General features: G+C 39.1%; 2 protein-coding genes across 2 annotated transcripts; both read right to left on the reverse strand.

Moving 5' to 3' along the window:
• Positions 1 to 4,125: 4,125 nt before the first annotated feature.
• LOC148102722 (interferon-induced GTP-binding protein Mx-like) lies at positions 4,126 to 9,971 on the reverse strand. The gene is made up of 12 exons (XM_087840610.1): positions 9,715 to 9,971; positions 8,424 to 8,561; positions 8,153 to 8,307; positions 7,704 to 7,842; positions 6,428 to 6,626; positions 6,257 to 6,335; positions 6,042 to 6,164; positions 5,818 to 5,959; positions 5,499 to 5,657; positions 5,318 to 5,394; positions 5,031 to 5,234; positions 4,126 to 4,637 (listed from the first exon to the last, which is right to left on the reverse strand). Exons 1-12 carry the CDS (start codon positions 9,899 to 9,901, stop codon positions 4,392 to 4,394), a joined length of 1,848 nt encoding a protein of 615 aa, XP_087696736.1. The 5' UTR covers positions 9,902 to 9,971; the 3' UTR covers positions 4,126 to 4,391.
• Positions 9,972 to 12,666: 2,695 nt separating this feature from the next.
• Positions 12,667 to 19,755, reverse strand: LOC148102723 (interferon-induced GTP-binding protein Mx-like). The gene is made up of 12 exons (XM_087841278.1): positions 19,493 to 19,755; positions 18,233 to 18,370; positions 17,962 to 18,116; positions 17,513 to 17,651; positions 15,059 to 15,257; positions 14,888 to 14,966; positions 14,673 to 14,795; positions 14,449 to 14,590; positions 14,130 to 14,288; positions 13,953 to 14,029; positions 13,666 to 13,869; positions 12,667 to 13,275 (listed from the first exon to the last, which is right to left on the reverse strand). The coding sequence occupies exons 1-12, from the start codon at positions 19,737 to 19,739 to the stop codon at positions 13,030 to 13,032; spliced, it is 1,908 nt and encodes a 635-aa protein (XP_087697404.1). The 5' UTR covers positions 19,740 to 19,755; the 3' UTR covers positions 12,667 to 13,029.
• Between the last annotated feature and the right edge of the window lie 5,651 nt (positions 19,756 to 25,406).

Below are 25,406 nucleotides of genomic sequence, written 5' to 3' on the forward strand. Positions count from 1 at the left end.
TTGTCCGAACCTGGATAATTACTGGGGAAATATATTTAAAGCATTATCTCATATCAGTGCGCAGAACTTAGTGCTTGATTTCCGCATTGGCATTTTTGGAGTTATGCCATCTCAATACAAAATGAGTAAATCTCAGGAAAATGCCATAGCATTTGCTACATTGCTTGCCCGTAGACTTATTCTATTCCACTGGAAGTCTGATAAGGCTCCTTCATACATACAATGGTTAAAGGAAGTGCTTTTCTTTTTACCACTGGAAAAACTTAGATACAGAGTTCTCCCATCACAACAAAAATTCTCTGCGACTTGGAACCCATTTATTGACTATATAAAAACGTATTTTCCAGATGTGTGACATACATTTTTTTGTTTGTTTTGTTTTGTTTCTCTTTACATGAGCCTCGGGTGGGGAGGGAGGGGGGGTTTCTTTTTTTTTTTTGTTTGTTTGTTTTGTTTTGTTTCTTTTGTTTTTTTGTGTATAATGGCAACGTTTCCATTATGTATTGTGACCATGATTTGTGAAAAAAAATAAATTTAAATCAGGGGCGATTTTAGCCCATTTTTGGGGGTGCTGAAGCACCCCCAAAATGAATCAAAGCACCCCCAAAGACTTCTTACTTTTTTGACAATATTTGCTGTTTGTGTGACACACTGCTAAAAATATAAAAAGCATACAGTACTTGGTTGAGACATAACATTTTAACAACAAAAGTATAGATACCCCCCTCCCCCCCTCCCAAAATGGTTTGTTCCAGCTCCACTCTCCCCTGCTCTGGCTGTAGCGCCGTTGCTGCCAGAGCGATGCTGGCTGAGACGCAGGGAAGCGGAGGTGTAAGTGCCTGTCTTAAAACAGGACATATTAGCTGCATTTAACCTTCAGTTAGGTAGGAGTCAGACCATGTTTCTTTTTAGCTGAAAAGCATTACACCAGGTAACCTGGGTGTAAAAAAAAACAACTTGTTTTCCGGTGATGTTTGCTACACTACAATTCGTCCTACACTGCAGTAAAATCAGCAACATTTGACCGTCCTGTTGCTCCCATTGAAATTCATATAGCCTATTTAAAACCTAAAACTTAAAATATTCCGTAGCCTACTGTTGTTACCACCCTGTTTTAAATCGATACTAACTAGCTAACTGACCGAATGCCCATTAACCTTATAACTCCTGTCGTGTGTGCGTGTGTGTTTTGGGGCCACGCCCCAGGGTGGCTGTGGCTACAATGTAGTTTGTCAGCACCAGTGTGTGAATGGGTGGATGACTGGATGTGTAAAGCGGTTTGGGGTCCTTAGGGACTAGTAAAGCGCTATACAAATACAGGCCATTTACCATTTTTTTTGTACAGACAGACAGCCAGGTTCATAATGGATATAAGGAAGTTGTTTGTTTTTTTTTAAAAGGAGCCACATTCAGGTAAAAGTGTAAAATCAAATGATCCGTCAATCAAGAATAATGTTGGATCAGTGTTTCAATATTTATATCTTTTATTAGATGTTCATGTGGTTTGGTTATTTGCCTTTTGGTTGAAAGTACACTGAGAGAGGACTTTTTGTTAGTGATCTTAATAGTATTTTTTCATATTAATGTAATTTATCAACTAATTGAATACAATCTATTTGTGTATGATTGTCAGTCCAAAGAGGGAGAGAGGAAAGAGGGGAACGTGAGGAGAAAGTACAAGATCAGGAAGAACCAGGTAAGAAAACAGACAGGGAACAGTGACAGGCACAACAGAAACTGTTAAACTGACAAAGAGAAAAAAACTGATTTTATTCACACAATCAGGAAGTTGTGTTCTCCCTATATTAAAGCTGCTATACAGAATCTGCAAAACAAGCTGGTTTGAAACATTTTTGAGCCTCTTTAACAACATTCCAACATAACATTATAATTGATTGGGGAGATTAAAATTAATAATATATTTTTATGTGGTTCAGCCACAACTCTACTAAAACCTCAGCCAGTAACAGGTAGGCCAACATTTGGACTGTCCAGTTGTCTGTATGACTGCCACAGTACGTACGTGAGGAGCTGTAAAGAGAAGAGTGCTATGTGTCTAAAAATGTTTTAAGCTTGTTTCAAAGATTCTGTACTGCAGCTTTAAATGTTTTCCAAAAGCACACATACACTTAACTTATCAGTGTTTCTTAAACTTTTTACAGTGTGTACCACCTGATAAAATGTCAAGCTCTCCCAAATACCACTATGAAAGCATGAAACCCATAAATCTTACAACACAAAATTAGTATTATTAAATTAGTAAAATTAGTGTCTGCAGTAAAGATTTTTATTTGTAATAATTTATTCTGTTTTGGGAGTGTTTTTATGTATCTGTTGTATATTATACATACACATTAAAAGTGAATCTCTGTCCAAAAAATGCACTCAGTTTACTTTTTACTATGAGCATCATTCATTATTCTCCCCAGTAATTAAGGTTAGGATATATATTTGTTTTATTCCAATCCATTCTTCTTTTGCAGCATTTAAATAACCTTTATCAGATTTGATGGTTTTGTTACAGAATTTTCAAAAAAGTGTTTTGCTTTTCTTTCACAAATGTGGGGATCAAATTGTGTTAAAATGTACAAAACAGTGATGCCATGTTTTAAGACGAGGACCCAGGCACAGAGAGACTTGATGAATTTAAGAATCATATGATTTATCTTGCCTGGCTGGGCAGCTCTCTGGGTGCTCAGCACCCCCAAAGCTCTAATTCTAGAATCGCCCCTGGTTCTTGTTAAAGGAAAATCACATCACAGAGTTGTCTGCACCTCTGTGAGGTCTGATTGCTTTATGGTGATGCCCATAGATATTATGGTCTGTTTTGTGTGGTGTAAACTGCACCTCATTTTGTCTATAGTGTGTCCTGGGATCTTTCTAGACGCCGAGCAGGTCTCAGATCATTTATAATCTTTGGAGGTACTTATGTTGCTGATCTAATTCATTGTATATGTGATGTGAATTTGTGTGACATCACATGTATTATTATTATCACATGTGTTATTTGTTAATGTGCGTGTATTTATACATATATTTTTTGTATTTGTGTGTGTGTGTGCTCTTCAGGATTTTATGTAATTCTTGAGGGGTGAATGTAATCAGGTCATAAATGACATATTGTTATAATTACACAAAATGTGTTTGAAACCCCAAGCTGTCCCTGGTATACCTGACTTTTAGGACCTCTAAGCCTGTAGTTATGTTGATTATAAGTTAGAGCCCTTCCTCATCCCTTTCTTCTTCTTTGGTTCAACCCTATAAATTTGAGGTACCCCTTTGGCCTCTCCCCTTTTCTACAATTCTCACGTGGGAGAGGAGCTGGTGCGGGCAAGTTATTTACTTGGAAGTCTTTCTTTTTACCTTTCATTGTCAGACATAATGCAGGAACACAGCGGTTACATATACTCTTCCTGTTATTCTGGTACATCTTGGTGTTTTTGGTTAATGTCACAGCTGTCTGATTTTATGAGGCTATACTGGATAAAAGAGGCTGGTGTGGTGTAGAGATTTACTTTAATTTGCCAGTTTTGTTTGACTTTACAACATTTACGGAGAGAAATTTTCAATAAATCGTGTTAGAAACGCAGCAGCTTATGTAGTTTAAATACTAACCTTTATGGGCTATTGTGAAACCGTGAGAGATCACTATGTATTCAAATTTGAAATTTGCGTTTGTAAAATAGTTTAGTGTGGTCAGAGTCCTCAAAAGCTGTGCATAAATCACTGCACACAAGCGTTTGTAATACATTTCAGCTAAGTTTCACTATGTAAGGGTTCAACCAGCCACAAAGGGAATGGGTCAAAGTTAGAGGAAAATCAGATGTCAAGAGGGAATGTGACACTTTATCTTGAAAGATGACGGCTAATTCAAACTTTTGTTAGTTCATGTTTATCGATTCTAGGAACATGACCACATTATTGAAGTTTACAGAGTTCCTTTGACTGCATGGTGGTTCAGTGCAGTTATGTGGAGCCTCAGCAAAAATGAATACTGTCAGAAACATCAGTTTTATTGTTTCACTGCATTTTATTAATTTATGTATTTAATACAACTGAAGATGAATAGGAAACCTATAACAGATGATAAAACACATGAAGATACAGAGCACATAATAATGCAAAAATATTCCTGTCCAAAACACAGATTCTGATTTAGTTGAGCAGAAATCTGAAAACTCTGGATGTGTGTTGTTTTTCTGTTTTTCTTCTTCTAGCACTTAAGACTTCCTTGTGCAACTGTATCTGTTTTTATGATACCTGTATAGAAATATTCCTATTTCTTCAGTGTTTCTTATAAATGATTATAGGTGCAAAACTCAACCCTTTCAATTCTAGTAATACTTGGAGACATTGCAGTGAGGTCCAACCTCGTGCTTTGTGCTGCCAGGTTAGGAATCTGGTTGAAAGTTTTGAAAGTCAGACAGCAGAATGTGAGCTCTTGAGAGACGCTCAAGGCGCATCTTAAGATCTTCTCTTTTATTTTTTGTGCCACTATCCTCTTCAAGCAGGTACTCTTTTCTTTCCTTGTCCGTAAATGTGTCCAGCATCTTACTCTGCAGCTCGCTGGCAAACTCCTGCAGCATCTGATACCGGATCACCAGGGGGATCTGGTCAGCAAGACGCTGACCAGCAATCTGTAAGCAGAGAAGACAAAAATAAGATGTACTAAAGAGCTCACTGCTTTAGGACTGAATTTGAGACATTTTCTAGTGCGCTTATTAAAACGTTCCTTAAGGTTTTATTGCAAATTACATGTAATTATCAAAAAATATTTCAGATCACTCTAGACATATTTAATCACACCATAAAATAATAGATCTTATTTTATGGATCTAAAAGTGTGATTCAATATAAAAGATGTAAGTTTTAGGTATTATTTTTTTCTCAAAGAGGTTTCAGTGTTTGCTTTTCTTAATATGTTAAAAAAAAAAAAAACTAAAGTCAACTATTTCAATGGGATACATGTGGATACAATGAATCACATGCTTTAAACAAAAGCATTAAAAAAGCAATTGAGTGACATTTACATTGTAATATGCTTCAAAATGTCTCATCATCTCCTTCGAGGTCATCCCACCAAAGTACAACTGGCCATTTTTGGCAATTCCATTTTTTATCTCCGTGATGTATTTGCTGTCCTGAGTGTAAACAAGCATCTCCATCTTAAACTGCATCCCCAGAATGGACTTTGCTTCCTCTTCCCTTTCATTCCTGATGGTTTCAATGTTCATCTAAATCACACAAAAAATGTCAATAAATATTCATTAGTGTTTAGTAATATGTGCACAGCAATACATTATAAAGAAGACGATACCTTCGCTGTATTGATGAGGTTCGGAAAGCCCACAAAGCTGTTTTGTGCCAGTTCAAACAGCTCTTTCCTCACAACCTCTAAAAGCAATAAAACGATAATAAGTTAGTCAAAAAATGTACCAAATGAAAGATTACCTGCAAAGTAAGATTCAAGTATTATGAGAAAAAAAACAAAAACATGCCTGACACTTCCTTGATTTTCTGGATAGCAGGCTCCTCCAGCTGTTTGATCTGCTTCTGGATTATGGACTCAAAAGTACTGTAGCTGACAAACAATGGCAGTTCTCTTCCACGGTACATGCGCTCAAACTGAGACTCTTCTCTCAGAATGTGCTCTTTGACTGCAGTGCAATGAAAGTTAAGTGATGATGTAAAATATGTTTTTTTAATGACAGTAATTTGTTTTTTACTTTAAATGTTAGAGTTACTTTATGTAGTAGCTTGTAAGCAACAGAGGGAATCTTAAAAACTGATGAATGAAAAAGTTGTTAATTGACTTACATGATGATCCAGAGTCTTTTATGATTTTCTCCCATGCTTCAAACTTATTTCTGATTGTGAAAAAGATGCTGGAGTTGTATCCACATTTAAATTCTTCACCTTTGGTCAGACTGATAGCATCCTGTGCGAATGCTAACACAAGCTACGATAGAACAGGTTCAATTAAATGAACAGGACGTGTGTTTCCAGAAGCTCGTATTGATTTTGCTTACTCTTTTACTCACATCACTGAGAAACTTTTGTCTTTCAGTTGAATCAGATGGGGGTCCAGTCCTGAATTTTTTTAGCTTTTCCTGAGTCTGTTCCAGTTTCTTCTGTATCTGCTCATCAAGCCGTGGCAGAGATTTCTACAAATCACATGGACAAATCACATCAAAGCTGGAGTGGGTTAAAGCTCTCCCCAGTGACCTACAAAGGTAAAACAGTAATAAGTACTCACCTGAATATGATGCACCAGTTCAAGAGTGAGTTTTTCTGCCAGGTTAGGAACAGTGGCCTGACCCTCATCAAAGAGAGTCCTACAGCACAAACAAAAGGTTAGAGTATAAGCAACACAGCCTAACACACCACAAACACTTGTCTGCATAATTTCCAAAAAGAGCAAACTTACTGGAAATGGGCATGTTCTTTGAAGAAGGCTTCCTCATTTTTTAGTGCTTCAGAAAGTGAAACCTTCTCTGTGATCTCCTTCTGACCCCTGCATTTGACCACCATGTAGCCCTTCTTCAGCGGGATGACTTCATTATGGACAATTTTAACCACGTTCTCTTCTGTGCCTTTGTCCACCAGGTCAGGTTTAGTCAAGACACCTGACAGAGAGAGATAGTGTTGGATTCCCCACCTTATGAAAAGACTGATAATTTGTATTGATCACTGCAAGCTGCAGTCAGAGCTTGGTGCCAGTCATCAAATGTTGCCAACATTGTTTGCTCAGCAGGAAAGGGATCTTTAACATGATCACAGATGTTTGCAAAAGAAATCCAGTGGATGACAGAAATGTACAGACATTTTGACAAAGTACATTTAAATGCAGCATTTCACATTACTGGACATGTTTGTCTGGCAGTGATTGATTGTATTCAGTCAGTTAAAATCCACCAAGAATGCAGTGTTTATTTATGGTTTTGTTTCTTTTATTTTAATGTCAGTTACCTTCAAATTGTTTAATAAAGCTGTCACTCCATTCATTTATGCTTTTATCTTTAAAAGTTCTTGAGATGTTCATATTCAAACATTGCCACAGATATCAGTGTGCAGAAGAAAATTCAAGTTGTTCAAGTCCAATAAATAGTTTGAAATGGTACAAAGTTTAGAAAGGACATGTTAAAAAAAAAAGAAGGTAAAGTTAACCAAAACTGAAAATAATGTACATTCCAGAACCGTTGTTCCCACTTTTCTGGATTACTTACAACCCCCTTTACAAAAATGGCTTGAAAAGGGCAATTAATATTTAAGAGAGACAGACCATCATAACACTTAAATGTAGGTCTTTCATACGGAGAAATTTCAAAGAACATCAAGGTGTCAGTGATTACAGTTTCCCTCACCATGAAAAGGCACTCAGAAAGTGGGTCAAACTGCTGACTCAAATTTGTAGGCTCAGTTTTTTATACCAGTTTTTTCTTTTCTGCCCAAATTTTCTATTGAATTACCAACAGGGCTTTGCCATGACCACTACAACTTGTACTAAAGTGATTTGGCCACAACTTTGGAAATGTGCATGGGGTGATTGCCTGTGTGGAAGAGGAATCTGTGGCCCTTCTCCAACTTCCAGGCTGATGTGTTTCGTTTGTGGTTCACTGCATCCATATGATGTTAATCACTTGGCAGCAGAAACAGAATCCACAGTAGAGAAACTAAATGACTTAAGAGAGACACTTGCTTACCCAAAGTCCTCTCTCCATCAGGATCCACCAGCTTAGCCATATTCAAAGCCTCTGTAGTTGCAATGTCCACGTTGCATGGAACAACCACCAGGTTGATAGTTTCTTGTTTACTGATGACCGTCTGGATCATAGTTTTAATCTGAAAGTATCCATTCAAAATAAAGTATAAAGATTAAAAATATTATTTCATAAATTGCATAAATGCAGTTATGAACAATACAACCAACTAACTGATGTAAGCACGAATGTCCAGATAAAGTAGCAAACTCATAACAATAAATACATATAATACCAAAAACCAGCAGTCACACTGGTGTGTCAGTGTTGTCCCTTTTTAACACTATTAGTAACATGCCAATGCCTATCAAACTCTGGGTTTGTGTTTCATTGGATGAAATTTCTACCAAAGAAATGGCCTTAAAATTGTGAGGGAGACTAAGGTATCATACCTTATCACCAATGTCTGCCGACTGCCCACCTACAGCCACCCGGGCAATGCCAGGCAGGTCGATGAGAGTAAGGTCTGGAACATCCGGGGAGGCAATCTCCAGACTGATGAGCTCACTGCTGATCCCCACCTCATTCCCGATCAATTTAAGTTGAGCTAAAGAGAGAATATGATGTCACGTATGCCTAAGCAACAGATTTAACTTGCCTACTTTGTGCTTCCACGTTTTACGTGGTTTTTAGTAGTGACATGAAAGAATTATGTAGACTCACCTTCTCGAATCATTTTCTCGACGAGTGCAGGCTCTTTTATCTTTTCTTCAAAGTCGCGGTAGCTTATCTTTCCATACCACGCCTCTCCTTCCTTTGTTTTTGTCATCTTCAGTTCCAGTGGACATCTTGTCACAATACCTGTGTTTTAAAACACTGAGTGTCAGACAATTTCTCTGACCGTTGCTCATTGTGGGGTGGCTGTAGCTCAGGAGGTAGAGCAGGTCACCTACTGATCGGAAGGTTGGTGGTTCGATCCTTGGCTCCTCCAGTCTGCATGTCAAGTATCCTTGGGCAAGATATTAACCCCAAGTTGCTCTCCGATGCGTCCATCGGAGTGTGAATGTAGTTAAAATAGCACTAAGTATAGATAAAGTGCTTGTGAGAATGGGTGTGATTGGGTGAATGTGGCATGTTGTATAGAGCGCTTTGAGTGCTCCGAGAGAGTAGAAAAGCGCTATATAAGAATCAGTCCATTTACCATTGTTTTGGACAAATTAATGAACGATTTCAGATTTTAACTGAATTGTAAGAGATTGAAACAAGGTTTTTTTTTCTAGTTGGAGTGTAATGCTATGTTTGAGTAACTCTGCTTTGACAGACATTTTGATTCTCACAAGATCAGGGGAGAATCCATCTATTTCAGTTATTTTCTGTGCTCTCCAGTTCCTTCCCTCCTTTGACTTGTTCGAAACTTTGTTTTATAGGAAATAGTCCCCAAACCCAGACCAACCACCCTCCTCTATAACTGAACTTGCACGCACGCACACACGCACGCACGCACGCACACACACACACACACACACAAAGAAAAAGAACCCCCCAAAAATCCATTATTTAAAAAAAGAAACAGAATTGGCTCCAACCCAGGATGTGACAGTCTGTCATTTTTTCCTCTGTGTGCCACATTTTATAACACAGACATGATTGATCTTTTGATCCCATGTTTGTTTCTATGGATGACCAGCAACACTTCAGCTGAAAATGTGTCAGATTTGTAATTTTAGTTTAAAATTCCCATTGAGTACATTAAAAAAATTCAAAAAATAAAACAAAGTCATGGAATGGTCACGTCAAAATAAAATGAGTAAGCTGTCATTAAATTAATAAATCATTAAATATAGATTTTAAGGAACAGGCTAGTCGCCAAAGAATGTGTTTTGCTGCCTCATCCGTGCCCTGCACCACCCACACCTCTCTGCCAGCCTTGATTTCTCATACAGTTCCATTGTATGCTTCACTTTGACACTTCTAATGTACGGAAAGGTTCTGAGCTGGAAAAAAGACAACTCACCGCTGCCTCTCGGCAGTGCCACCCCGGACAGCGCCTCCAACACAGAGCTCTTCCCCGAGCTTTGGTCTCCAATCACAGCGATAGCAGGCAGCGCCAGGTCCTTCTCTACACCGAGAGAGCGGAGAGAGTCAATGAGGTCGATGAGGGGACGGACCTTCTCATCATACTGGTGGTTCAGAGTGCTCATGCTGGTCTCGGCTTGTCTTTTGACAAAAATAAAAATTAAAAATGGAAAAAGTGATAACGTGTTCTGTGAAAAGCAGACCGTGGGTTGGAAGAGAAAGAAAAAGTGATGTGTTTTGTTTCACTTTCTGCACCTCGTGGTGTCTGTTTCATTCAAAAATACAGGAAGCAGCAACAGATGGAATGTCCCTCATTAAGCTGTCACACTTCTTCCTTTAATTCCAGGACTTTCACAAAGTGCATTAACCGTTCAGAAACGACAGCCATTTTCATGCACTGTCCCCCAATTTCAGAGGCTCAAAAGTACCTGGACACCCTGATATGATTTTAAATGAAATCATTGTGTTTAAAACGTTGATGAAAATCCTTGGCAGTCAGTGGCTGACTGAAGTCTAAATGCTCTGCTGGACTTTTGGGCTTGTGTGTGTGTGTGTCTCTGCCTTCAGTTTTGTTTTTAGTAACTGAAGAGGAGCTCTGTTGGCCTCAGATCATGTGATTGGTTTGAACATTTAAGAATATCCCATTTCTTTGCCTTGGGATATTTTGGGTTGTTTCTGCAGTACACTTTGGTTCCTTATGGAGTTGTACTGTTAAATGCTTTCCAATCAACTGGCATCAGCCAAATCTCTGAATTTCAGCAGAGATTATAGTACTGAGATGCACACATTTTCTTTCCAGTGATATTGGCTTAATGGTAGTTTTCAGCCAGAGTTTTGTTGAGCAACTGATGTCTTTTACAGCCTGTTTTAATTAAGAGGAGACATCTATGTTTTCTTTTCTTTTCCATGATGTTTTTATTAGGCTACTTTAATCTCGTTCCCCCCAGATTTCATTGTTTTGTCAAGTTTTGCACAACTGCGCGTCAGGCTTTTTTGTTATATGATAATATCTCCATCGTATGCACCTCACTGACGACCATCCTTTCTGTATCACAGAGTGCCATGGCTCACTATCATAAGTTGAGAGAGGTGCTGTCAGACATGGAGATGAAAGGCACCATCCACCAGCAAGTATGCCTCACCACTGGTAATGGCAGGAGCTACCGCCGCCTGTACTGTGGATTCCATCTCCCGCATTGGTGAGTGTGATGACCATCAGCAGTCCGCTGCGGACCCAGGCATAGATAGCATTCAGCAAACCCCTCCTATGATAGGTGCTTCTGACCTTGGTGGGTTGGCTGGTGATGGGGCCTCCCCAGACTCCCTTGCTGCTTTCCTGTCACACAGTTTTCGTTCTCTTGAACCTGAAAAGTGGACATTGATCAGGGACTTACCACACGTTTTGGTAGAATCATTAAACCAGTTTGTCGCTTGATTGAATCAATGGCTCAACCTGAAACACTTCTTGGGCTTGAACCTGTTCGAGCAGCGGTTATTGATGTGTGAATTTGTTTATTACTGTATGTTGCCAATTGGTATTGTTCTTGTTAAAGGAAAATCACATCACAGAGTTGTCTGCACCTCTGTGAGGTCTGATTGCTTTATGGTGATGCCCATAGATATTATGGTCTGTTTTGTGTGGTGTAAACTGCACCTCATTTTGTCTATAGTGTGTCCTGGGATCTTTCTAGACGCCGAGCAGGTCTCAGATCATTTATAATCTTTGGAGGTAGTTATGTTGCTGATCTAATTCATTGTATATGTGATGTGAATTTGTTTGACATCACATGTATTGTTATTATTATCACATGTGTTATTTGTTAATGTGGGTGTATTTATACATATATTTTTTGTATTTGTGTGTGTGTGTGTGTGCTCTTCAGGATTTTATGTAATTCTTGAGGGGTGAATGTAATCAGGTCATAAATGACATATTGTTATAATTACACAAAATGTGTTTGAAACCCCAAGCTGTCCCTGGTATATCTGACTTTTAGGACCTCTAAGCCTGTAGTTATGTTGATTATAAGTTAGAGCCCTTCCTCATCCCTTTCTTCTTCTTTGGTTCAACCCTATAAATTTGAGGTACCCCTTTGGCCTCTCCCCTTTTCTACAATTCTCACGTGGGAGAGGAGCTGGTGCGGGCAAGTTATTTACTTGGAAGTCTTTCTTTTTACCTTTCATTGTCAGACATAATGCAGGAACACACCGGTTACATATACTCTTCCTGTTATTCTGGTACATCTTGGTGTTTTTGGTTAATGTCACAGCTGTCTGATTTTATGAGGCTATACTGGATAAAAGAGGCTGGTGTGGTGTAGAGATTTACTTTAATTTGCCAGTTTTGTTTGACTTTACAACATTTACGGAGAGAAATTTTCAATAAATCGTGTTAGAAACGCAGCAGCTTATGTAGTTTAAATACTAACCTTTATGGGCTATTGTGAAACCGTGAGAGATCACTATGTATTCAAATTTGAAATTTGCGTTTGTAAAATAGTTTAGTGTGGTCAGAGTCCTCAAAAGCTGTGCATAAATCACTGCACACAAGCGTTTGTAATACATTTCAGCTAAGTTTCACTATGTAAGGGTTCAACCAGCCACAAAGGGAATGGGTCAAAGTTAGAGGAAAATCAGATGTCAAGAGGGAATGTGACACTTTATCTTGAAAGATGACGGCTAATTCAAACTTTTGTTAGTTCATGTTTATCGATTCTAGGAACATGACCACATTATTGAAGTTTACAGAGTTCCTTTGACTGCATGGCCTGATTTTTGTCCAGAAGCAATGTGACATCTGTATGTACACAGCTGTGGTTCAGTGCAGTTATGTGGAGCCTCAGCAAAAATGAATACTGTCAGAAACATCAGTTTTATTGTTTCACTGCATTTTATTAATTTATGTATTTAATACAACTGAAGATGAATAGGAAACCTATAACAGATGATAAAACACATGAAGATACAGAGCACATAATAATGCAAAAATATTCCTGTCCAAAACACAGATTCTGATTTAGTTGAGCAGAAATCTGAAAACTCTGGATGTGTGTTGTTTTTCTGTTTTTCTTATTCTAGCACTTAAGACTTCCTTGTGCAACTGTATCTGTTTTTTATGATACCTGTATAGAAATATTCCTATTTCTTCAGTGTTTCTTATAAATGATTATAGGTGCAAAACTCAACCCTTTCAATTCTAGTAATACTTGGAGAGATTGCAGTGAGGTCCAACCTGGTGCTTTGTGCTGCCAGGTTAGGAATCTGGTTGAAAGTTTTGAAAGTCAGACAGCAGAATGTGAGCTCGCGAGAGACGCTCAAGGCGCATCTTAAGATCTTCTCTTTTATTTTTTGTGCCACTATCCTCTTCAAGCAGGTACTCTTTTCTTTCCTTGTCCGTAAATGTGTCCAGCATCTTACTCTGCAGCTCGCTGGCAAACTCCTGCAGCATCTGATACCGGATCACCAGGGGGATCTGGTCAGCAAGACGCTGACCAGCAATCTGTAAGCAGAGAAGACAAAAATAAGATGTACTAAAGAGCTCACTGCTTTAGGACTGAATTTGAGACATTTTCTAGTGCGCTTATTAAAACGTTCCTTAAGGTTTTATTGCAAATTACATGTAATTATCAAAAAATATTTCAGATCACTCTAGGCATATTTAATCACACCATAAAATAATAGATCTTATTTTATGGATCTAAAAGTGTGATTAAATATAAAAGATGTAAGTTTTAGGTATTATTTTTTTCTCAAAGAGGTTTCAGTGTTTGCTTTTCTTAATATGTTAAAAAAAAAAACTAAAGTCAACTATTTCAATGGGTTACATGTGGATACAATGAATCACATGCTTTAAACAAAAGCATTAAAAAAGCAATTGAGTGACATTTACATTGTAATATGCTTCAAAATGTCTCATCGTCTCCTTCGAGGTCATCCCACCAAAGCACAACTGGCCATTTTTGGGAATTCCATTTTGTATCTCCGTGATGTATTTGCTGTCCTGAGTGTAAACAAGCATCTCCATCTTAAACTGCATCCCCAGAATGGACTTTGCTTCCTCTTCCCTTTCATTCCTGATGGTTTCAATGTTCATCTAAATCACACAAAAAATGTCAATAAATATTCATTAGTGTTTAGTAATATGTGCACAGCAATACATTATAAAGAAGACGATACCTTCGCTGTATTGATGAGGTTCGGAAAGCCCACAAAGCTGTTTTGTGACAATTCAATCAGCTCTTTCCTCACAACCTCTAAAAGCAATAAAACTATAATAAGTTAGTCAAAAAATGTACCAAATGAAAGATTACCTGCAAAGTAAGATTCAAGTATTATGAGAAAAAAAAAACATGCCTGACACTTCCTTGAGTTTCTGGATAGCAGGCTCCTCCAGCTGTTTGATCTGCTTCTGGATTATGGACTCAAAAGTACTGTAGCTCACGAGGAATGGCAGTTCTCTTCCACGGTACATGCGCTCAAACTGAGACTCTTCTCTCAGAATGTGCTCTTTGACTGCAGTGCAATGAAAGTTAAGTGATGATGTAAAATATGTTTTTTTAATGACAGTAATTTGTTTTTTACTTTAAATGTTAGAGTTACTTTATATAGTAGCTTGTAAGCAACAGAGGGAATCTTAAAAACTGATGAATGAAAAAGTTGTTAATTGACTTACATGATGATCCAGAGTCTTTTATGATTTTCTCCCATGCTTCAAACTTATTTCTGAGTGTGAAAAAGATGCTGGAGTTGTATCCACATTTTAATTCTTCACCTTTGGTCAGACTGATAGCATCCTGTGCGAATGCTAACACAAGCTACGATAGAACAGGTTCAATTAAATGAACAGGACGTGTGTTTCCAGAAGCTCGTATTGATTTCGCTTACACTTTTACTCACATCACTGAGAAACTTTTGTCTCTGAGTTGCATCAGATGGGGGTCCAGTCCTGAATTTTTTTAGCTTTTCCTGAGTCTGTTCCAGTTTCTTCTGTGTCTGCTCATCAAGCCGTGGCAGAGATTTCTACAAATCACATGGACAAATCACATCAAAGCTGGAGTGGGTTAAAGCTCTCCCCAGTGACCTACAAAGGTAAAACAGTAATAAGTACTCACCTGAATATGATGCACCAGTTCAAGAGTGAGTTTTTCTGCCAGTTTAGGAACAGTGGCCTGACCCTCATCAAAGAGAGTCCTACAGCACAAACAAAAGGTTAGAGTATAAGCAACACAGCCTAACACACCACAAACACTTGTCTGCATAATTTCCAAAAAGAGCAAACTTACTGGAAATGGGCATGCTCTTCGAAGAAGGCTTCCTCATTTTTTAGTGCTTCAGAAAGTGAAACCTTCTCTGTGATCTCCTTCTGACCCCTGCATTTGACCACCGTGTAGCCCTTCTTCAGCGGGATGACTTCATTATGGACAATTTTAACCACGTTCCCTTCTGTGCCTTTGTCCACCAGGTCAGGTTTAGTCAAGACACCTGACAGAGAGAGATAGTGTTGGATTCCCCACCTTATGAAAAGACTGATAATTTGTATTGATCACTGCAAGCTCCAGTCAGAGCTTGGTGCCAGTCATCAAATGTTGCCAACATTGTTTGCTCAGCAGGAAAGGGATCTTTAACATGATCACAGATGTTTGCAAAAGAAATCCAGTGGATGACAGAAATGTACAGACATTTTGGATACATATAAATGCAGCGTTTCACATTACTGGACATGTTTGTCATGCAGTGATTGCTTGTACTCAGTCAGTTAAAATCCATCAGGAATGCACTGTTTATTTAACAGTGCATTCCTTCTTTCATTTTACTGTCAGTTGACATGTTACCTTAAAATTGTTTATATATAGCTGTCACTCCATTCATTTATGCTTTTATCTTTAATAGTAATTCAGATGTACATGTTAAAACACTGCCTCCGATATCATTTTACAGGGATTAAAGTAAGTGGATCCAACGGGTTTTTAACAAATTGGTCAAAAGTTTTAGAACACCCCCATTTTCCCAGTTATTTTTTGCAATTCAAGTAGTTCAGGTCTGATGAATGGTTAGAAAGGCCAGAGGTAAAAAATAAATAAATAAAAAAGAGTAAGGTTAGCCAAAAAGGAAAAAAGTACATTTCAGAATCATACAAAAAGGTCTTTTTCAGGGAACACAAAATGGGTTAACAAATTTCAAGCCTTGAAAGCTACTAATTCCTACAGGTGTTCCACCTTTTCTGGATTAACAACAACAACCCAATCTGTCTGCATAAAAGCAGTGTTGGAGCATGTCAAGGTGTCAGTGATTCCAGTTTCCTTCGCCATCAAAAGGCACTCTGAAAGTGGGGCAAACTGTTATAGGAAGAGGTCTGGCAGACCCAAAGCCAACTGAATTTGAGGACAGGTTTCTGAGAGTTAGCTTGCATAACTTTGCTAAGACATCAGAATAAGACAAAGAGGCTTGCCTGGGCCATGAAACACCACCATTGGACTACTGTAGACAGGAAGATGGTATTATAGACTGATGAATCAAAATTTGAAATCTGTTGCTCATCACGCAGGAACCTTGTACGCCGTCGAGTAGGTGAAAGGATGGTTCCACAGTGTGTGGCATCAACTGCCAAACATGGAGGAGGAAGTGTGACGGTCTTGGGCTGTTTTGATGGATCCAGGGTTGGTGACTTGTACAGACTGAGAGGTACCCTGAACTAAAACAGCTACCTTAGCATTCTTCAGTACCATGCAGTACCCTTTTGTATGTGTCCAGTTGGTCAGGGGTTCATACTACAGCAAGATCATGACCCAAAACATAAGTCCAAACTATGCCATAACTACCTCAGGAAAAAAAAACCAAACATGGTAAGCTTCAAAACATGGAGTGGCCAGCACAGTCTCCAGACTTAAACCCCATCGAGCTGGTTTGGGATGAACTGGACAGAACAGTCAAGGAAACGCAACCTACAAGTGCCACACATTTATGGGAGCTTCTGCAACAGATATGGGAAGAGCTTTCTAAAGATTATTTGATTTCTATTGTAGAAAGAAAGTCATGGATCTTATATCTGCCAAAGGTGGCTACTTTGATGAGTCAACGGTTTAGAATAAATGATTTTCTATAAATTTATGCCATGATTTCTTCTCCAATTGCATATTTGGACTAAGTTTTCATTTCAGGGTGCAATGACACATTAAACTGCATAATTTTTAATAAATATCTTTCATAATTATCAATTGGAAAAAGTGGGGTGTCCTAAAACATTTGACCGGTAATGTAGGTTCAAGATTTGGACCACAAAATCTTCATGCAAATCAGAGATGGTCAAACAGGAGGCCTGTATTGACTAAAGATGGAATGACCAATAGGAAAAACATGTATTTCCTTCTGAAAATCTCTCTCAAGAAGTTGCTGTCCTGTTTTTAACTTGTTCCTCTCAAATATTAGTGTACCTGAGTCAAATTTGTAGGCTCAGTTTTTTATACCTGCTTTTTCTTTTCTGCCCAAATTTTCTATTGAATTACCAACAGGGCTTTGCCATGACCACTACAACTTGTGCTAAAGTGATTTGGCCACAACTTTGGAAATGTGCATGGGGTGATTGCCTGTGTGGAAAAGCAATCTGTTGCCCATCTCCAACTTCCAGGCTGATGTGTTGCATTTGTAGTTCACTGCATCCATATGATGTTAATCACTTGGCAGCAGAAACAGAATCCACAGTAGAGAAACTAAATGACTTAAGAGAGACACTTGCTTACCCAAAGTCCTCTCTCCATCAGGATCCACCAGCTTAGCCATATTCAAAGCCTCTGTAGTTGCAATGTCCACGTTGCATGGAACAACCACCAGGTTGATAGTTTCTTGTTTACTGATTACAGTCTGGATCATAGTTTTAATCTGAAAGTATCCATTCAAAATAAAGTATAAAGATTAAAAATATTATTTCATAAATTGCATAAATGCAGTTATGAACTATACAACCAACTAACTGATGTAAGCACGAATGTCCAGATAAAGTAGCAAACTCATAACAATAAATACATATAATACCAAAAACCAGCAGTCACACTGGTGTGTCAGTGTTGTCCCTTTTTAACACTATTAGTAACATGCCAATGACTATCAAACTCTGGGTTTGTGTTTCATTGGATGAAATTTCTACCAAAGAAATGGCCTTAAAATTGTGAGGGAGACTAGGGTATCATACCTTATCACCAATGTCTGCCAACTGCCCATCTACAGCCACCCGGGCAATGCCAGGCAGGTCGATGAGAGTAAGGTCTGGAACATCCGGGGAGGCAATCTCCAGACTGATGAGCTCACTGCTGATCCCCACCTCATTCCCGATCAATTTAAGTTGAGCTAAAGAGAGAATATGATGTCACGTATGCCTAAGCAACAGATTTAACTTGCCTACTTTGTGCTTCCACGTTTTACGTGGTTTTTAGTAGTGACATGAAAGAATTATGTAGACTCACCTTCTCGAATCATTTTCTCGACGAGTGCAGGCTTTTTTATCTTTTCTTCAAAGTCGCGGTAGCTTATCTTTCCATACCACGCCTCTCCTTTCTTCTTTCTCATCATCTTCAGTTCCAGTGGACATCTTGTCACAATACCTGTGTTTTAAAACACTGAGTGTCAGACAATTTCTCTCTCTCTTTTGGACAAATTAAGGAACGATTTCCGATGTTTTCTATTATGACATTTAGTCTCCCATGATTTTGGTGATACAAATATGTAAAAAGTTGTTTTTTTTCTAGTTGGAGTGTAATGCTATGTTTGAGTAACTCTGCTCTGATAGACGGTTTGATTTGTACAAGATCAGGGGAGAATCCATCTTGCCGAAATGCTTTCAGCCAGAGTGATTTGGACTAATCAGCTTCCTGTGAGCATTCTGTTTTCCAGCCATGCTTCACCCTTTAAAATAAACCGTTTTTAACAACAGAGGGGAGGTCATGGACAGAAGGGAGGAGCTGCTTTAACAGCAAGCAGCTCCTAATCTAACCAGGTAGTTTAGATTCCTAAAACTAAAATCATAAATGTAACTGAAAAGAAAGCTTAAAGTTTCTGGCAGAAAGCTCCTAGGCTAAACCTTTTCCATTAGTCTGAAGCAGAGGAGTTTCTCTACCAAAGGTGAAACTGAACAAGGTTAGCTTGAAACAGAGCTGCACTTTGTTCAGCATTAACGAGTTGGCAGGTTCAGACTAGTTTTTTCTGTGCTCTCCAGTTCCTTCCCTCCTTTGACTTGTTTGAAACTTCAATTTATAGGAAATAGGCCCCAAACCCAGACCAACCTCCTTCCTCTACAACTCATACACACACGCACACACATATGTTTTCATATCTTAGTAACGATGGTTTATTTGATCCAATTGATATTTGTTCTTACGGATCACCAGCAACACTTCAGCTGAAAATCTGTCACATTTGTAATTTTAGTTTAAATGTACCATTAGGTACATTAAAAAAAATCAAAATAACAAAACAAAGTCATGAAATTGTCAACTCAAAGTTCAAACCGTGTTCTAGTTATTTTAATGAAATAAAGTAAAATAGCGTGTCATTAAATTAATCAAGTCATTAAATATAGATTTTAAGGAACAGGCTAGTCGCCAAAGAATGTGTTTTGCTGCATGATACATGCCCTGCACCACCCCCACCTCTCTGCCAGTCTTGACACAGTTCCGTTTTAAGCTTCACTTTCACACTGCTAATGTACGGAAAGTTTCTGAGCTCACCGCTGCCTCTCGGCAGTGCCACCCCGGACAGCGCCTCCAACACAGAGCTCTTCCCCGAGCTTTGGTCTCCAATCACGGCGATAGCAGGCAGCGCCAGGTCCTTCTCTACACCGAGAGAGCGGAGAGAGTCAATGAGGTCGATGAGGGGACGGACCTTCTCATCATACTGCTGGTTCAGAGTGCTCATGCTGGTCTCAGCTTGTCTTACGACAAAAATAAAAATTAAAAATGGACAAAGTGATAACATGCTTCGTGAAAAGCAGACCGTGGGTTCGAAGAGAAAGAAAAAGTGATGTGTTTTGTTTCACTTTCTGTACCTCGTGGTGTCTGTTTCATTCAAAAATACAGGAAGCAGCAACAGATGGCATGTCCCTTATTAAGCTGTCACACTTCTTCCTTTAATTCCAGGACTTTCACAAAGTGCATTAACCGTTCAGAAACGACAGCCATTTTCATGCACTGTCCCCCAATTTCAGAGGCTCAAAAGTACCTTTGACACCCTGATATGATTTTAAATGAAATCATTGTGTTTAAAACTTTGATGAAAATGCTTGGCAGTCAGTGGCTGACTGAAGTCTAAATGCTGACCAGTGCCCTGATTCCACTGCAGGCAGTATGGTATAACATTGCTTCCATGATGTTTGACAGATAATGTGGAATATGCTTTAGATTATGAGCTGTTTGTATCCTTCTCCATACTTGACATTCGCACTTCTGTTTCCACTTTCTGCTGGGGCACAACAAATTTCCCACATGTGGGACTAATAAAGGTTAATCTAATCTTAAGCATTAGCAGTTCGTCTCGTAATCGAAAGGTTGCCGGTTCGAACCCCGGCTCCGACAGTCTCGGTCGTTGTGTACTTGAACAAGACACCGGTTGCGTACTGGTGGTGGTCAGAGGACCCGGCATCACCAGCGTGTGAATGTGTGTTAATGGGTGGATGACTGAATGTAGTGTAAAGCGCTTTGGGGTCCATAGTGTGGAGGACCATAAGAGCCACGCGCATCGAAACAAAGAATTCTGTGCTTTAAATAATGAATTGTAGAATAAATTCTGCATTTGTAAATTAATTTTTCAATTCCAATTTAATAAACTGCATTTCAAAAACCTTTTTCCCATTTGCACTTTAATATGTACTAAACGCTGGCTACGTAAACCCTGGCCCTCCTCTCATAGCCTACGCTCTATCTGCTATTCCCGAACAGAGATACACAAGTTTCTCCGTGACCGCAGCTGCCAGTCAAAGCTGCTACGATGATGTTTCACCCCAATTTAACATCATAGCGAAATAAGAGCTGCTTCATCCAAAGTGGGATTGTCTCCCAACAAGACCAGATTTTCTCCAGAAAGTTTCCCAATTATCTATAAAGCCCACATCGTTTCTTGGACACCAGTCAGACAGCCAGCAATTTAAGGAGAACATGCGGCTAAACATGACACTCCTGGTCTGATTGGGGAGGGGACTACAGAGTCTGACATTGTTTTGGCAAAGTTACACACTGATTGAATATTGATTTTAGTGACATCTGATTGATGTAACCGGGTGTCATTATTGCTGATGTGAATTATACTTTTACTGAATTCAGGTTTACCCTCAGCCAGCATGTTTTATTTCCCTCAGTGTTGCCTGCTCTGGCCCCTGGAAGACAATTGACTATGGTTGCTGCTGTCTTCACGTGTCTCAGAACAGAATCAGCAATTACCAGAGTTTGATCCCTGGCGGGTGTGTCGCCGAGTGGAGGAAATAGTGAACACGGTGGTGGTGTACCAGGGCTTCTGTTTAAGACTATGCTCCCTCCTCACCGTCACCCAGCCATCATGTTTTCCCATCTGCTCAGGATAACCTGCTGGGAGACAGTTAGCAGGGCCTACGCCACCTTCTGCTGCTCCGGCTACAGGGGCCTGACCAGCTACGGGGTTTTCAAGGGTGGGATTTCAAGTGTCCAATTCAGCAATCCAGGCCTCCAGAGCTGCATAAAGGCTACATTTATTACAAGTATCATTACTGCTCATTTAAAAAAACAGAAAGCATAACGCCTTCTCCAGAGTCGGAGCAGTCTTCCACAATAATTGGGTTTGACATATCAGGTTAAATAAAGACTGCTGAGGAGCAAGCATGGCTTGGGCCCATCTCAGAGCTCACCCTTGCAGCAGGATAACCATGAAAGAAATTTTGCACAGTCTAAGGAATAAATTCTCCTTCTCACTAGGAAACACTGTGAGGATACCTCTGTTCTTTTTACTGGTAAAAACTTCAGGTGTAGGAAGGGGCCTCTCCAGAGGTACAACCTCCCTGAGCCGTGCTGCTGACCATGCCTATCATTTTATGACCACAGTATACTCATCTTATAACAGATGTCAATCCAGCAGATTATCTTTGGCATGTGGTGGACCAGGGGATTTGCAACATGGATGCACAGCCGACAAATCTGAAGCAACTGTGTGATGCTATCATGTCAATATGAAACTAAATCTGTGAGGAATGTTTCCAGGTCTTTGTTGAATCTGCGCCACAAAGAATTAGGGCAGTTCTGAAGGTGAAAGAAGGTCCAAAACAGTACTGGCAAGGTGTAACTAATGAAGTGGCCAGTGACTGTATTTAGTGTCTAGATATTTCTTCAGTATTTTATTCACTTAATAGCAGGACAGAATACCACATGACTGTGGCCTTGTGTTATACCCTCTCTGCTGCAGTGATGCTGCAGACAAACACAAACATCGTGATCAGACATTTAAGAAGAGCCTCTTGAAGATGAAGGTCTGTGTCTCTTGACCTAAACACATAATCCAGTTAAATCAAATTTATGTTCATCAATGCCCCTCACACTGCAACTTAAAGTAATAAATTGGTTACTGATTAATTACAGAAGTATATTTGTGAGCTTAAAGATGTAAGCCTTGGACCATCGAGATGAAATGTGGTTGGGAAACTTAACAAGCATTAATAAAACTTCATCAGTAGCTCGAGCAAGACCTCAAAACCTTCGCTCACCACGGGTGGTTAGCAGACTGTGGTTGTACCATGCAGCCTAACAACATGCAGTAAATTGCAGGTTAAACCAGTCTGCTTACACGTTGTTAAACGAGGGAAGGGAAGTAATGTGTCTGTCACATTACCCTTTTGTCCCAATTCATCCCAGGACTCGATTAAATTGCTTCTCACTTTCTACAGTACTTACTTACTTAGGACCTGAAACTGCAAACATTCAAACATTCAGGCCAAGTAAGAATCAGCGGGTGAACGTATTAATCTTCTAAAAGTTTTGGACCAGGAGGTTAAACTCATACAAATTAGCTTCACCCAGGCTCATGAAAACATTTTCCTGCTTACAGATAGCAGATCATTTGTGTCAGCAAGGTTTATATTTGAGCTTCTTGTTCACACAGAACAATTTTTCTTCATTTTTTTAACGATTACCAAAGTCTGTGAATCCCAAAATTGTTCAGTTGTTCTTTTTGCTCCCCCTGAGGTCCCTTTCACCATGTGACCAAAACAACACCCCACTGTACACACTTGGGCCACCAGCAACTTTCTAAATCCTCAATAAAAAGCTGACAGGTTGCAATGATGTTCCAAATAACTTATTAAGAAAACAACTAAAGAGACAGAAACTATTATAAAAACTGGTTTATTTTATATCTCCTAGTTTGAAATGAAGCAATAAAAACATGTATAAAGCATCACAAACTGTGATATTATACAAATCCTTACGTCCTGTCCTGCTGATGCAATGGAGACATCTTCCAGTGACAGTCTTCATCCGTGTGAGTGTGAGGAGGCTCCTAAACCCACCGACACAGAAGTGCATGTTCACAACTCCCTCTGTGCAGGCGGGGTCAGGACCCTCCTCACCCTGGGTGAAGAGGGGCGGTGCTGTGGCCAGTCAGGTATGAAGTGCTGAGAGTGGATCTTTGGTCCTCTGTGCAGCTCTGTCCACTCTCAGCTGACCTGCAAAGCAATAACACAAGAAAGACGTAATTTTAACACAAAACAGCATTTCCATTGTTGGCAGCTGCAGCATGTTGTTAAAATGCTATTTTAAACTCAACATGTACACACAATAACTATAAATAAACTTAGACCTACAGTACTGTAGGACGATGATTTATACCAGCTATTGGAAGGATTTAGTCTTTAAGACAGTTTGTAGCCAATGTGAGGTGATAACTTACATAGCTGGAACACAGCACCACTCTCCAGTTTGTCATTTGGTCATCCATCCTTCTCATCAGGTTGGGGTAAGGCTGTCTTCTGGGTGGAGCATCTCTCTGTGTAGCGCCGTCTGGAATGCTGGGAGAGGACAGGTGTAAAGCACCTGAAGACAAAAAGACAAAGACAAAAGGATGAATTCACAGATCACTGATTTGTTCAATTTACTTTTCCTCTGTTATGTGTTTTTACCTTACCTCTGATCCCTTAGCCACAGGCTATACCTTATGTAAAAACAAGAGACTACAGTCAGTTCACGACATCATTTTTAAACCTTTTCTACTCATTTGTGTTGACATTAAGTACGGACTTACCTTTGTCCTGCATGGTGAGCTAGAGCTTAAGAAAAAAAATATGTAAGTCATTTAAACAGTTACCTGTGATATTAACAAAAATAGAAGTAACAACACCTAAAACACCACCTTACAGTCACACAGGCAATGTCACATATTAAGAAAAAAACAATACATTTCACATGTGTTAGTTAATATCCTTTAAAAGTCAGATATTCTTAGTTAGCTGTGTTGCAAACATCACAAGACACAAAGGCTTAACTTAAACATTACAAAGTTAATTAAAAAGTAAAGGATATTTACAAGAAGCTGTCCTCAAAGCAAGAAAGTGTCTTACAAACACTGCAAGACGCAAAGGCCAACTTAAACATTTAAAGTTTAAAAACAAGTTCTAACATTACCTAGTCAGAGTCACTGTCATCAAGTGAAAGGTTAAAAGGCCTTTCCCAGAAACGTCTGACTCCAAAAGAACCTGATGATGTTGAAGGGCCACAGAACGTGCCATCACTTACCTTGCACCTCTTTGCACTTACCTCTGCAGTGAAGATGTCTTCTCTGCTTCTCTTTGCTGAGGAGGTGAGAACTGAGGTTGAAGGAGAAGCTTCGTGAGAAGAGGGGGAGGATGAGAGAAGGATATACTCACCATACCCACCTTCACTGACACGCTGGATATCAGTGTCCTGTTCTTCATCAGAAGAGGGGTAGGATGAGAGAAGGATATACTCACCATACCCATCTGTTAGTTTCAGCAGATGATGAGAGAAAAGCATTTTAGGCTACATTTATGTCAGACTGAATGGCACAAGTTTGACTTTATTTGACCTTGAAGGAGAGGTCAGAGGTCAGATGTAATGTGATATTTTAAATCTTTACACAGTACTTTTATATATAGACCACAGACTCCACACTTTTAAGAATCATAGCTTCTAAATTATAAAGATTTTTGTTCATTTTTGACCAATAATAAAGTTAACCTTGAAGTGGATGTAAGCTAATTTTACATAACCCCACTCTACACCCCTACAAAGTTTGATCAGGATTAATTCAATTTTTTTCAACTGTGATGTTTACAAAAAAATAACGGGCAAGCAAAAGTTACTAAAAACATAAATTCCTTGGCAGAAGTGAAAATTGCAAACACACAAAGCTGTGCAGGTATGTCTCAAAACCATGGTCAAGCAAAAAACAAACAAATAAAAACTCTTAACACAAAATCTGCATTATTAGGAATGTGCACAAGGACTGTATCTGCCATAAGGACAGATACATGAAATCTTTTTACCACATGCTATCCCTGTGTAATACAATATATCTGTCAGCTATATAATAAGATATATTATAAAGTATTACCATAACATAAGATAGGTCTTAATACCATCATTACTACTACACTATGATTACTGTTCTCAT

This window comes from Neolamprologus brichardi, chromosome 5 (assembly GCF_056152115.1).
Source record: "Neolamprologus brichardi isolate AB-2024 chromosome 5, ASM5615211v1, whole genome shotgun sequence".
NCBI classification, from domain to species: Eukaryota; Metazoa; Chordata; class Actinopteri; order Cichliformes; family Cichlidae; genus Neolamprologus; species Neolamprologus brichardi.

Excerpts from the sequence above, each read along its gene's own strand:
- LOC148102723 (XM_087841278.1), bottom strand. The coding sequence starts at position 19,739 with ATGTTATCACTTTGTCCATTTTTAATTTTTATTTTTGTCGTAAGACAA. Across the intron at positions 14,967-15,058 it reads GAAGAGCATGCCCATTTCCA|GACTCTCTTTGATGAGGGTC; the intron begins GTAAGTTTGCTC and ends TTTGTGCTGTAG. Across the intron at positions 14,796-14,887 it reads AACTGGTGCATCATATTCAG|AAATCTCTGCCACGGCTTGA; the intron begins GTGAGTACTTAT and ends TGTGATTTGTAG.
- LOC148102722 (XM_087840610.1), bottom strand. The coding sequence starts at position 9,901 with ATGAGCACTCTGAACCACCAGTATGATGAGAAGGTCCGTCCCCTCATC. Across the intron at positions 6,627-7,703 it reads TGATGGAGAGAGGACTTTGG|GTGTCTTGACTAAACCTGAC; the intron begins GTAAGCAAGTGT and ends TCTCTCTGTCAG. Across the intron at positions 4,638-5,030 it reads ATTTTGAAGCATATTACAAT|ATTGCTGGTCAGCGTCTTGC; the intron begins GTAAATGTCACT and ends CTCTGCTTACAG.